Source organism: Antedon mediterranea, chromosome 5 (assembly GCF_964355755.1).
Source record: "Antedon mediterranea chromosome 5, ecAntMedi1.1, whole genome shotgun sequence".
Taxonomy (NCBI): Eukaryota; Metazoa; Echinodermata; class Crinoidea; order Comatulida; family Antedonidae; genus Antedon; species Antedon mediterranea.
Genome location: NC_092674.1, coordinates 10,060,397 through 10,074,730, shown reverse-complemented (window position 1 = coordinate 10,074,730; position 14,334 = coordinate 10,060,397). Strand labels below are relative to the sequence as shown.

Sequence of the window (14,334 nt, the reverse complement as noted above, 5' to 3'; positions counted from 1 at the left end):
TTGTTTCGAAAATTTCCCTGTACTATAGTATTTTTTGACAAAACTTTTTACTATGGCTCTAAAAGTTGATGCAATGCAATATATGCGCACATATAGAAATATTATCGCAATATAACTGATTATTAGAAAGTCAATACTTTGGCCATTTTTTGAAAAAATCCCTGTGCTATAGTACAGGGATTTTTTTTTAAAAAAGGGCAAAATTTTGACCCTTTTATTTTTCGCCAAACTGTTTACTATGGCTCTAAAAGTTGATGCAATGCAATATATGCGCACATTTAGCAATATTATCGCAAAATAATTGAATTGTGCTATAGTACAGGGATTTTTTCCAAAAATAGCAAAATTTCGACCCTTTAATTTTTCGACAAAACTGTTTACTATGGCTCTAAAAGTTGATGCAATGCAATATATGCGCACATTTAGCAATATTATCGCAAAATAATTGAATTTTAAAAAGTCAATATTTTGGCCATTTTTCGAAAAAAATCCCTGTGCTATAGTACAAAAAATAAAAGGGTCGAAAATCGGCCATTGTTTCGAAAATTTCCCTATGCTATAGTAGAGAGATTTTTTCCAAAAAAAACCAAAATTGTTACCCTTTTATTTTTCGACAAAACTGTTTACTATGGGCTCTAAAAGTTGATGCAAAGCAATATATGCGCACATATCGCAATATTATCGCAAAATAATTGAATTTTAAAAAGTCAATATTTTGGCAATTTTTCGACAAAAATCCTTGTGCTATAGTACAGGGATTTTTTCCAAAAACGGCAAAATTTCGACCTATTTATTTTTCGACAAAACTGTTTACTATGGGCTCTAAAAGTTGATGCAATGCAATATATGCGCATATATAGCAATATTATCGCAATATAACTGATTTTTAAAAAGTCAATATTTTGGCAATTTTTCGACAAAAATCCTTGTGCTATAGCGCAGGGATTTTTTTTCCAAAAAATGCAAAATTTCAACCTATTTATTTTTCGACAAAACTGTCTACTATGGCTCTAAAAGTTAATGCAATGCAATATATGCGCACATATAGCAATATTATCGCAAAATAATTGAATTTGTTTGGGCATTAGTACAGGGATTTTTTCCAAAAATGGCAAAATTTCGACCCTTTTATTTTTCGACAAACTGTTTACTATGGTTCTAAAAGTTATAGTAATAGCATCGCAAAATAATATATATTTTTCTCGACATTTTGGGCATTTTTCGAAAAAAGCCCTGTACTGTTTTACTATGTCTCCAAAAGTTGATGCAAATCGTGAAATGATTGAATTTAAAAAAGGACTACACTATATAAATGAAAGATCAATCCGAAGTAGTGTACAGTACAAACACGGTGACTTCATTGTTTTGGTCACCTGATAGGGCTTTCTGAAAAAACACCGGCAAAACCGAGAAGCAGAAAGACAATCCAAAATACTTCGAGGAAGACCGAAACTGACATGGTTGAAAATGATTCAACAACAATTAAATCAGTTTATTAATATTAACTACACCAACAATGAAACTTTGATAAGTGACAGAGGCAAATAATTGATGGCTATGTCCACCAGAACCACATAGTGTGGTCTTCGCATGTTACCTCAAGATATATTTTCTACAGTTGATATTTGACAATTTTTCGAAGAAATGCCAAATTTCTATCTTTTAATTTGTTGACATATGACATGCACAGAATCACATAATGTGGTCTTCGCATGTTACCTCAAGATATATTTTCTACAGTTGATATTTGACCATTTTTCGAAGAAATGCCAAATTTCTACCTTTTAATTTGTTGACATATGACATGCACAGAATCACATAATGTGGTCTGCGCATGCCACCTCAATACATATTTTATACAGTCGAAATTGGGCCATATTTGAACAAATTTGACTACTAATGTGTTCTGCGCATTTATTGTCAGCAGAAAAGGGTAAAAAGAATACGGTATAAATGTGTATCCACAGATTTGGTGGAGAACGGTATATTTTATACGGTATATTTTTCCAAGCACCATTTATGGTGTAGTTGGTCGCTTTCTTGTCGATGCTTTTATTGTAGAACGTAATTTATTTATTTTTCTCTGTTCTGGGTTGACCAACTAGCATAGGTGTTTAGCACCTGTTTGGTCTTTCCGTGCCTCCTTTTATAATTGTTTTGTCTTTTTTGTTTATGTATATGGCAGAAATTGAATAAATAAATAAATAAATTTTACCGTACTGGAAAATACCGTATAATACCGTATTATATTATATCCTATATTTATTTGGCAGCAGAAACAGGCGCCCAAGATGGGGTTTAATTCTACCTATACTGTGTATACGAAAACAGAACAACACCGATGCATAATTGATATATTAATCTATTAAGAGTATTTATAACACGTTACATTGCACATTTCACAATATTTTGTTTTTACATTGGACCAGTCCAACCGGAAATAAAGGTCAAATTATGTGCCTGTTGGCTGGATGTCTGCGAAGATGGAGGACGTGGATGATACTTTGGAGTTGGAGGTCTTCTTATGTGATCACCGAGCATTTTAGTTAAAACGTCACGTTCTAGATTTAAAAAGATTATATTAAAAATAATAGGATTAATTAATTTACTCGCGTTCACACTGAGCTCTGGATCTGGGCTTCGTTACGTATCCGGCGCTTTGCGAAAACGGAATAGTTTGTCCAAACAAAAAATAGCGCGTTGTTATTGACTTTTTTGTTACCTGATTTCAAAACTGTAGCTACGTTTTCACTAATCTTTTCTTTACTATCAAATCCAATATTATAAGAAAAAGTAACAGGGCCTAAAAAATGGTAACGTTATACCCTTGCATTGTCTTTTATACTCGATCGATGTTAAAACGGTATCAATTTACACTATAGGTAATAAATAGGCCAATCCGGTCCGGTGCCGGCAACAAATAAAATCGAACGTCAATATTTCGTTTTCACGCGGTTACGCGCATATCGATTGGCGAATAGCCGAGTGGAGTGTCGTGAAAACGAAACAAACGTTCGATTTGCCGGCACCCGGACCGGAACCTGCCGGAAAAGGTGTGAAAGACCGTTTTTTTTTAAATTTATGAAAATGTATAAAGATTCAATTGTGGTAAATTAAAAACAATGTTTGACTAGCTTAACAGTAGTAGGTGGCAGTGTTGAAATAGCGGTCCCAGGACGAAGTGGTCGAAAAACGTAACGTCGGTTTTCCCTCTCCGGTTACCCAGTGTGAACGTAGATGTATAATCCGAACAAACAACGAAAATCGACTTAACAATGTGGTCATAAGCGTTCAATCAGAGAGGTATAAAATAATTATTTTAATAATTATTTTATACCTCCCTGGTTCAATGTTAACCGTACAATGCATCATTATAAACTGAACATATAATTAGTCCTATAGCACGCCCTTTTATAGATTTTAACCCAACAATTAATTTGTATATTAAGCCTACCTTTGTCGTTCGCAATTCTCATATATTCGGCAATCTTTCCTGTTTTGACTGCTTCGCTGATCTCAGCCTGACCAGGTTTGTATGGTCTGTTGAAGAATTGGTCATATGACGTGAAAGTGCGCATATTCTGCTCATTGGCTGCGGTAGGAACTGTAAGTAGTAAAATGAATTTTAACAATTTATGTTCCGTGTATATTTTCAGTCGTCGGCAGTGCGTATTTGAAAGGAACAAAAACAGAATTTTGTCAAGTATAATACATTTGTATGTTAGCATGATAGAGCCTACAATTTTGAATACTGTATATAACTCTGACATTTTCGGTGTAAATAGGTATATACTGACACAATATGCCTATTGAAATTCAAGAAAATAGGTTCATTAATAACTTCACAAATAAAAAAAAGACAACTTTGTTAGTCTTTTAACATGGGCCGAAATATTAACATGCGCCCTCTGTGGCAATATTTAGTACTTCACTCAGTTTCTGAGTGATTTCTATTGTTTCTCAGTTTAACTTGTTATTAAGTTAATGTTATGGAACGATAAAATACACATTAATTTAAAACACTTTTCAAAATCTAAACTTCTTGTATTCGTATGTTAAACTAATCTAATCTAAGGCATCATTGAGAGCAACAATTTTATACACGGTGACAAGTCGACGTACAAAAGTCGGTGTGTCACAATTATCAACATTTGTTGTGTCTCGAAATGTTTCGGTATGAAATTGGATGACATGAAAAATGCATGCGCTAATATTTTTTGTATAATGCAGTAGGCCTATAACGGAAATTATCATGGTTTATCGAGTTTAAGAGCATGTGGCGCAGTGTAGGACGCCTAAAGCTTGGTTCCCACTAGAACGTAACGCAAGGACGTAAACGGAACGCAAGCGTTTTAACCAATGACAAGCGAAGTTATAGACAGTTAGCAATCAAAAGCGAATAAGCCATCGCTTGTGATTGGTCAATTCACTTGCGTTGCGTTACGTCCTTGCGTTGCGTCGCTAGTGGGAACCACGCTTAAGGGCGTTTGGCGCAGTGTGTTGGACGTTCGACTAATGATCGTGACATCGAGGTTCGAATCCAACTCTCGCCGCATTGATATCTTGCAAGGTAGTATACTTTACCTACGTTTGCCTCTCTCTCAACAGGTGTATAAATGGGAACCCGGTCCGATCAAGACACAACTTTGCGCTGATCACTAGCTGCATTATAAAAGTATGTTTCCATACACGTGTTTGATCAAAAATAAAATGACTGAGAGGTAATAATGTTCAGCGCTTTCACAACGTTACGAGCTATATAAATCCAGGATATTTATTATTATTTATTTGTATGTAACTGTTATATTGCTTGCAGATTAACTTCTGTATAACTTTCATATGAGCAATGTGAAACAAAATTAATTTCCGATTAGACAAATAAAATGAACTTACCAATTCCGGTGGCAGGACGGTGGAGGTGCCTGTAGCAACCATATTTATTACTAATGTTCGTTTGTAATTCGTCCTTTTTCTTTGGGTATTGGTAAGAGAATCGCATTGTAGAATCTAAAGTAAACTGCGGTTTATCTTCAGGTAACTCTTCGTCAAACGCAGACTTCATTTGGAAACCTTTTTTAAATACAGATTTATACATAAAGTTAAAGCGGCAGTTGATGATTTGATTGTTTGATTGATGGTTTTGATGTATTGGTTAAACAGATTTTGTAGGCTACTTTAATAAAATTTTTAAACTTTTTCTGTAAAATAACTAGCGATTTCGCTTGTTAAAAAAAAACAGAAACATAAAACAGTAAAAGGGCTTCATATTTTCCTCCTTAAGAATGCGATTTTATCAGAAATATTTTTGTTCAATTCAAATTTTATTAAAATGACCAACTCAACAACATATTTTGTTATTATTGGGAACAATACAAAAAGTACAAGTATTATTAACGCAATTGTTTACAAAGATACTCTATAGAATGATGACGTCATAATGCTAATAAGTTCTTCATTTTTTTTCGGGACGAACGTTAAATTGATCTGTTCGATAATGAATGGAGCGAACATACGTCTACTGTCCTCAAGGGAAGCTTGTCAACTGTCCTTAACGAAAACAATCATCCAGTAAAAAATTAATATTTTGAAAATAATAACATTTTCAATAATTTTTCTTAATATTTTTTGCATTTTCCCATTTTGTACTGATTTATACAAAATACTCCAACTCAGCAGCCATTAACTTCAATTGTATTTTATATTTCTTGAATGAATAAAGATACCGTAATGATATTAATGAACACATGATAATAATTAATAGTGGCGGTGTAAATACTATCAATCCATATTCAGGTGACACCAAAGCTTGGTTCCCACTAGGACGCAAAGCAAGGACGTAACGTAAAGTGATTTGACCAATCTCAAGCGATGGATTATTCGAATAGTCGCGTGTGATTGGTCAACTCGCTGTGCGTTGCGTCTACGCCCTTGCGTTACGTCCTGGTGGAAACCAGGCTTTAGGGGAACCCCACTGGGTATATCATAAATAATTAATATGTCATTTACCTTGTGGTATTCCTAGATAGTCATTCTGATAAGTAGAACTGCACTTATCCGCCAAAACCTCATCCATCATACGGTCAGTTAATTCTCTAGAATACGATTTCGGCTCTGTCTTCGCGCCTTTCGGAAACTTCCAAACAATGAAAGACTATACGATAAAAATTAAAAGAAATAATATAGATAAAATTAAACATAATGGAAAATCAAACTTGTTTGTACTTGAGCGACAAGCATTTTGAAAAAAAATGGTGTAGGCCTAAACAATCCAGCAATAGAGAAACATTCATCCATGTATTACTATATATTGTATTACTATATAAATACTGCATGTTGTGCAGGATGTATTTAGTCCTTTCAAAGGGGTGTAAACATTGGCATATAAAATATGGCCCACAGTAGGCTACTTATAGTTATACAAGGGGAACATCACGAATTTTGACACGACTGAAATAGAAACAGTTACTGCATGAAGCGTTATATAGATTAAGTGATTCGAAAAAAAAAAAAAAACAATAAATACGCCTAAATGAAGCTTCATCATAATAAAAATTAATACATTAATCCTTTTGCAATAAATAATAAAAAAAAAAAAAAAGATTCGCTGCGAGCAGGGTTCGAACCTGCGCGGGAAGATCCCATTGGATTTCAAGTCCAACGCCTTAACCACTCGGCCATCACAGCTGACGACTAAACTACACGTATTTATTTAATATATCCTGTGTACACTGTTTCCTTCACGGTCTAATAAATTTAATGGTCTGATGCGTTTCAAAGGTATGTATTGTACTATGGCGAGCCTATGTCGCCAAATTTTCAGTTTAAAGCATAAAATCGGTTAAACAGCCGTTTCATTGAACAGAAAGTAGGCTTACTGGTACATTTACGGTAATCGCACAATTCTTGTTCAACTTTCGATTGAATGAATCAATTTAAATTAGTAGCTAATATTGTAATTAGTGATATTTTCCTTAATAATAATCATTCAGTCTATAGGACCTATAAGTCCGATCCCTTGGATACCGCCAAATAATATTATTTACCTTATCAATTTTACTGTGTAATACAATTATATAACATACAATCATTTAATGTATTGTTCATTGTGTATCACTTATACAACTTTATGTCATATATACCGTACATAGCAAATTGTTACAAATCATTAAGTAATGACAATTTGAATTGCATTATTAAACAATGTAAAAAATAATACAAATTTAAAGTCATCTAGGCCTACATAAAAAAAGAAATTTTACGTTTTTTGTAATGTAGAAAAATGTAATAAAACTCTATTTGTTTCGATTTCTTTTGTATATTTTTTATACTGTAAGCCTATCCGTTTTCTGTCTAACCAGCAACCAATTTTGTTTTTATATTAAAACAAAATAAAGATTACTTGAATAGTACGAAAACAAAAACTACCTTAAATGGATGTGGGTTATTCCTCCTATTTCCGGACGCTGATCCCGATGGGATGAGATCCGTGCGGTTATATCCTTTATTATAAAATTCGCTCGAGTAGGTTGAATCCCCTACCTTGGCCCTAGAATCTAACGTTGGACGAAACATGTCGTCAGTCGAAGGAGGTCTGAAAGCAAAAAGATATCAAGTCAATGCTCGATCAACATGGTTACCCAAATTTAGAGATGAAATACGCCCTAGACTAGGCCTGCTGCCCCGAATCGGCCCATTGAAACACAAAGAATAAGAACCCTCAAAGACAAATCACTAGCCCTCCAATAAAAGGCGTCTCCAATCAAAACATATAAACTATATGCCTACACAACGGTAGACATCACACAATACTTAATCGTGAGTAATTAAACAATAAGAAATTATAATAGATAAATAAAACAACCATCTTTACAGTCTAGTGATGAGAAGCTAGTAAAATAGTAATTTTTCCCTTTAAAACGTCTCTCTATCTTTCTACATGACTTACACAATTGGCTTAGTACTTGCAAGTTGCTTAGCGGGATATTTAGTACGATATGTTGTAAGTGTTTTCTTTGGTACAGCAGACTTTGGCCGTTCTTGGTAACTACTTCTAGTATTACTATTGCTATCGTTACTGTTGGGCCTTCTTCCTGAAAAGTAAACAAATCGAGAAATCAACAGGTTTGTTTATAAATGTCTGTTTCTACGACAATCGTTGCCAGGATCTAAAAAGACGCACAACCACGCGCACTGTCATACGCGCGTACTGTGTACAGGTTTTTAAAAAAGAACATCAGGGACAAACCTTTCATCGTATTAAAATGTTTTTCGTAATGTCAATCGAATATGTTACCAGTCCAACAAACAAATACTCTTCATTGATCATATATACTGTAATGTGTAAACCATCTTCTATTTGAATAACCACAGCATAATTTGATATGCGATTCATAATTAAGTATATTTAAATAAGTTATCGATCTCTATGTATTTTTAGATCTAAAAACAGGAAAAGTGCAATGCATCAAAATGGCATATCGACAAAGCAGGGGGATATGTATTTCTTTTTACTATTTCCTTTCTCGCATCAGCTGATAATACTCGGATACCGTAAGTTATTATATCAGACTCCCGTAGTCACCAAAGAAGAAGTTTCCATGGAAATTACAATCTGTATAACAACAACAACAACAACGGGGCTTTATTTTGAGTAAAGCGTGTTATCCATTGGCGAATTTATCGCGTGACGTGAATCAAAGCGTTTATTCATTACTATTCAGTACTCATGCTCAAAAGCGTTGGTTTATGCGCATATATTTTCCTATGTTCATCTTCACGCAATTAATCATCAGTCTTTTCACTAGGCGAATATTATTCGTACAAATCGAATATTTCAGAGATGATTTGCGCACTTCTTCGCGTCACAAAAAGTACTGTAGATGAAAATACAAATACGCATGCGCATTTTAGTCTTCAACATAATGTATATTCGTAGTGGTCTGGATCGACTAAGTGATTTGTTTTGTTAACAAACTGTTTTTAAGTATTTATTGGATGTTGTGTAAGCATTAAATTTTAAATATGTTTTAATAGAAAATATTATTGAATAAAGTCTCGGAAAAGGGGAAAAATATTCGTACCGCCGGTACGGTACCAATGATTTGATCATTGATTGATTGATTTATTCACACACATGGCCATTCTGAAAATTGTGACGTAACATGACCAAAGGTAATATTGAATGACAAAAGTAGGATGGAAAATGCTTGCGCGTTACTCCAAAAAACATAACCAGGGTGACACATAAAGCTGAAACAGCTTATTTTCCATTAGGTCCCAATCAATTACAGTTACAACATAATTATCATCAGTAGTTTATTTAAAATGTCATGATGAGGCACTGATATTAGAAATAACATAATTTTTTCTTTGTTTACGCTCTTTCTACACTATCAAATTTTATGTGACTACAAAATGTGATGTGTGATGGACACGATGATGTCATATCACTACTATTTGGATATATCCATTGCTTATTGTGTATCATTGATACCATCGAAGACGAATGAAAATCAAGAAACTTATAGGCCTGCATAGGCCTAGTAAATTTGAGAACAGACAATTAGGGATATCAGATATGACGAGGGACTGGGTTAACTGTAGGCCCTTTGTGTACTATTGTACTAGTTTACTATCAAGATTCAACATTCAAGATTCAAGAAATCAAGAAATTTTATTTGTCCATAAAAATGGAAATTCACTTTGCTTGGTAGATAAAAACAACAATAAAAAACGAACATAAAAAATGTTGCAACAATTTAGAACGTGCAGTATTATAACAGATTAAAATACAAGATAAAAAGTTAAAAATAAAAAAACTGTTAAAAATGTAAAACTATTTAAAAATTGCATTATCGTCTTACATTAGAATTAAAAATATGAATGCTATTTACAACGAATGATTTTCTAGTTCTACAAAGATTTGCTCTTGGAGGTCGTAGCCTAATACCTGATCTATTTAAGTAACGGATGAGTGGGGTCTTTCATAATATTGTTTACTTTTTTTTAAATACTCTTTTCATAGATAAATGAACAAGGCGTTAGATCAGCTTTAATAATACGTTGTGCAATTTTACGTACTGTGTTTTACTTTGAAACCATTAATTAAAACATTTATTGTGCTGCAGCTTATTTAGACTAATAAATACTATAGAACATATCTCTATCTCAGTTAAAAACTTATTTCGACTATCGACCGACTGTGTGTTAAAAGCCGAAATAGGGCCTCTATATTGCGTATCCAACAAATTGTGATGTGATATGGACACGATGATGTCATATCACTACCATATTTGGGCACATCACAGATTTGTTGTCAGCCTAGTTTATTCGACTAACCCAATCCCCAAACCCTCTAATTTATTTTTGAAAGAAGAAGAAATGCATATTATGTAATGGACATTCATAGCAGGCTAGTCTCAATCTGTGACGTTCTTTCTCTTGTTCAATGAAAGTGACTTTCAAGACGTCACAAAAAAATGAAATACAACGGTGACTAATGAGGCTAAATCTGTTAAAATTAATAACAGTGTTATCTATTTATTATGTGCATTTCAGGATAGCTCAAATTATTTAGTTTGTTCTTAAGTCTTCCTTAGTCCGGTATTATATCATGATACAGCAAATATACCTGGTTTGTTTGGTACCTTTAATTTACTCCATCTGAACCTTTATTTTATGAACTTAAGTTACTGAAGTTAGGAGATATACATAAATTGCAAAGTGCCTCTTTTGTCTTTCATTATTTTTCTAACAATCTTCCTTCTCCCATGATGAATTTATTTAACACTGCTGATTTCAACCATGGTCATAATTTAAGAAGTACTGTTCATAAGTTTCAGTTAACTATTCCTTTTGTAAGAAGATTAACTAGTTCTTCTCACTTTATTTATGTTTCTGGCCCTTTAATTTGGAATCAATTAAATACTAGTATTGTTAACTCTTCCAACTTTTCGTAAAAAAACTTAAAAGTCATTTATTATCATTGTACTCAAACTAGACCTTTAAACTGTTTTTGTCATGACTTTTTTATTTTACTTAATAATTATATACAAATGTATTTTTTTCTTTTTGTTTATGGGTCTTGCGTGACAAGTAATCTCTTCTTGCAAGATCCTCTATTAATGGTATTTTTTGTATTTTCTCATTATAAATTATCATTCTTTTTTATTGTATTGTTTTACCATTGATAGAAACTAATAAATGTTGAATTATTATTATTATTATGTTGTGTCCAGTTAACTAGTAGGCCTAGTGAGTCATATGGCTGAGCGGTTAAGGCAGGGGCGCCGTTTACCGTACCTAAAGAGCCAACAGCAACATTGGCAAGGGTTCGAGGCCGACTCGCTCCTAGTTCTGGTGGTGGAACAAGTCTTCTCGGATAAGGACTATAAACCGTAGGTCCAGTGTACACAGTTATAACATGTGTGTACTTTAAAGAACCCAGTTCATTATTCGAAAAAGAGTAGGGGGTTACCCCGGTGAACTGGTTCACACAATAGCCCCTGTATCAGGGGGATTACCACCTATCTGATAGGACAGTGATTAATTCACTATTGGTAATCCTTGGCCACATTGCCTAAAGACATAAAATAAAAAAATAAAAATAAATACACTAAAAACTACTAAGATTTACAAATATCATTTACAAATATCTTTCACAATGCCCTCCAAAAAATAAGCAAAGCAATTTAACTGTAATGTTTGTTTTAATAGAAGAACGTGAATACACTTATGCTTTACAAAATCACGTATCACCATTAATTATTAACTCACCACCGAATGAAGGCCCGGCAGTTTTAGGCCTCCGTATCTTCTGAGGCTCTTTTTTGGTTACTGCATTGACGCTTTCTCCTAATGCTAACGAAGCCAGGAGATGTATACAACGTTTTCGATCCTGTTCGTTAGCTTTGTTGTAAAATGTTTCTAAATTCCTTGCAAAACCCTGGGTAACATAACCATCTCCAATCTGTAAAATAAATAGTAGGCCCCCTAATATTAATGAACATTTTGAGAATTCAATAAACATGAGAAAACAATGCATGCAAGGTCGATCGCTTTGTTTTCTTAATTGGGGAAGGAGCCAAACCGAAACACATACGGTAATTCGTTAAAATTATTTTTATTTGTTTTAACGACGTTATTGACAATAATTGAAATATAGTATTCACCAATTTACCTTCTTGCCTACCGATTCCAAATAGTAAAACAACAATAGGCCGATATAACAACATATAATATATGTAACATGAATGAAGTATACCGTATAGTCATAGACGACACGGTACAAAAACCAACCACACATAATATAATGTAACATGAATGAATTATACCGTATGTCATAGACGACACGGTACAAAAACCAACCACACAACATTTGGTGCGTTGATAATTTTGGTTGGTACAGTAGATTTCAATGATGCACAGACATTTATAAATAAATAAATATAGTTATTGTAAAAAACAAATAACGCCTCTCTTAATATAGAGAGGGACTACAATAGTGTTTTATACAGGTTAACAGGGTCAAAAAGCTTGTAATGTTTTGCCCACTCTTACTTTAAAAATAATATAGTAGGGTCTAATATAAGTGATAATACTTTCCGGTCGTACACACCATGCATATACTCTTGAATATGCTATAATTATATCATAGACCCGGTGTGATTACAATGAATGCTAACCCAGATATTAGACAAACATATCCATTGTCTATTGTATATCATTGATACCGAAGACGATTGAAAATCAAGGCCTGTTGCATATGCCTAGTAAATTTGAGAACAGACTTGGGCATATATAGACGAGGGACTGGGTTAATTAACAACTGTACGTGTAGGTCTACTAATTGTACTTTACTCTCGTACGTGTGTTTTACTTTGAAAGCATAAATTAAAACATTTATTGTTCTTAGTTAAACTAATAAATAAAACATATCTTTACCTCAGTTAAAAACTTAGTTCGACTATCCACCGACTGTGTGTTAAAAGCCGAAATAGGGCCTCTATACTGCGTATCCATTCCACTAGCTGCCATTGTTACATATCACCTTCTTCCACTGTGGTGTCACATTAACAATTAAAACGAATCTGGTTATGGTTATCGATTGTTTCTTGTCGCCATGCGCCACGCTTCTTCTTGTCACCTGTTTGCATTGCATTGTTCTTGTGACGTGCGGTATGCAATGTCCGGTTTCTATGAGGACAGCGTCGGTAAATCCCCACGGTTGCTAAGGATAGACTGAGGGCGCTGTCAATCTCAAATATATAACCGTAGACATAATTGCATGCAGACTGTGTATTAATAAAATAAGCGGAATTATTTGTCGTTTTGATAAATACATTATTCCAGTAGTGGTAATATCGTGTATAATTTTGTTATCATTTGAAAAAAATTCAAAAAATTATTTTAAATAGAAAATACTAAAAGACCTAATTCGTGACATGCACCAAAAAAAAAAAAAAAGTCAAGTGCTAGTAAAGTTCAATTGGTTGAAAGCTGCAGTTTGTACTGTCTGTTTATTATTTACATTTGTCTCTATTGTCAATATGAATGATATATAAGAGTATAAACAAGACCAGACGACGCAAAACAGACAGAATATAATAAATTTCAACTGAGGCTGCTGAGTTGGCTTTGATATTCTATATACAAAATAGATTATTTCTCATGTTGGCCTACAAAAGTCAAGTTTTGCATTATAAAATATATTCAAATTATATTATTATTATTGGGAAATAGCTTGAATTATTATTATTATTTTAGTACCAAGAGACCATTTGGCATAAGCATTAATTAGGCCTACATCTCAGCACTACACAGACCCTATTAATATTTATGCTGCATTTCGTGATTATGGCCTTCTAAGTTCTATCCAATTACAATTTTTTTTTTTCACAAGGCTCTGATTTTTAAAAACATTTTAGCGCCCTCATTGATTGGTTTGTATTTTAAATTGTTTGCGCCATCTATTGTTTGGTATTCGCCGCCTGAAGCCATGGCCGTGTTATATTTTGATATTTTAAACTCGATATTAACAACAATAATTATGTTTTGTCAACAAATAAACCTGAAATCAGATCAGAAAATTAGTGAAATGCTTTAATTAGTGACTGAGCGTGATTTATTTATATATAATGGGTCTCTCCTTGTCCTTTCCTGGGCATTATCTTTACTCACACCATGGATAGATTCAAATAATTTAGCTAATTTAATTTAATCAACAATAGTGTGAAACACTGAACTTTACTTTTGACTTTGGTTTAGTTGATATTTACGCTAAAATTTATTACTATTACTAAGTATTACAAGAATAAGATAAACTTCAATACATCA

The 14,334-nt window shown here is 33.3% G+C and overlaps 1 protein-coding gene and 1 non-coding gene across 2 annotated transcripts; both read right to left on the bottom strand.

Moving 5' to 3' along the window:
- Positions 1-1,513: 1,513 nt before the first annotated feature.
- LOC140050286 (testis-expressed protein 26-like) lies at positions 1,514-13,197 on the bottom strand. Its single transcript, XM_072095407.1, has 8 exons — positions 12,943-13,197; positions 11,776-11,968; positions 7,946-8,090; positions 7,426-7,591; positions 6,007-6,151; positions 4,894-5,070; positions 3,455-3,604; positions 1,514-2,561 (listed from the first exon to the last, which is right to left on the bottom strand). Exons 1-8 carry the CDS (start codon positions 13,033-13,035, stop codon positions 2,416-2,418), a joined length of 1,215 nt encoding a protein of 404 aa, XP_071951508.1. The 5' UTR covers positions 13,036-13,197; the 3' UTR covers positions 1,514-2,415.
- On the bottom strand, positions 6,603-6,684 carry Trnas-uga (transfer RNA serine (anticodon UGA)). Its single transcript has one exon. It is a non-coding gene; the product is annotated as a tRNA-Ser (tRNA).
- Positions 13,198-14,334: the final 1,137 nt, after the last annotated feature.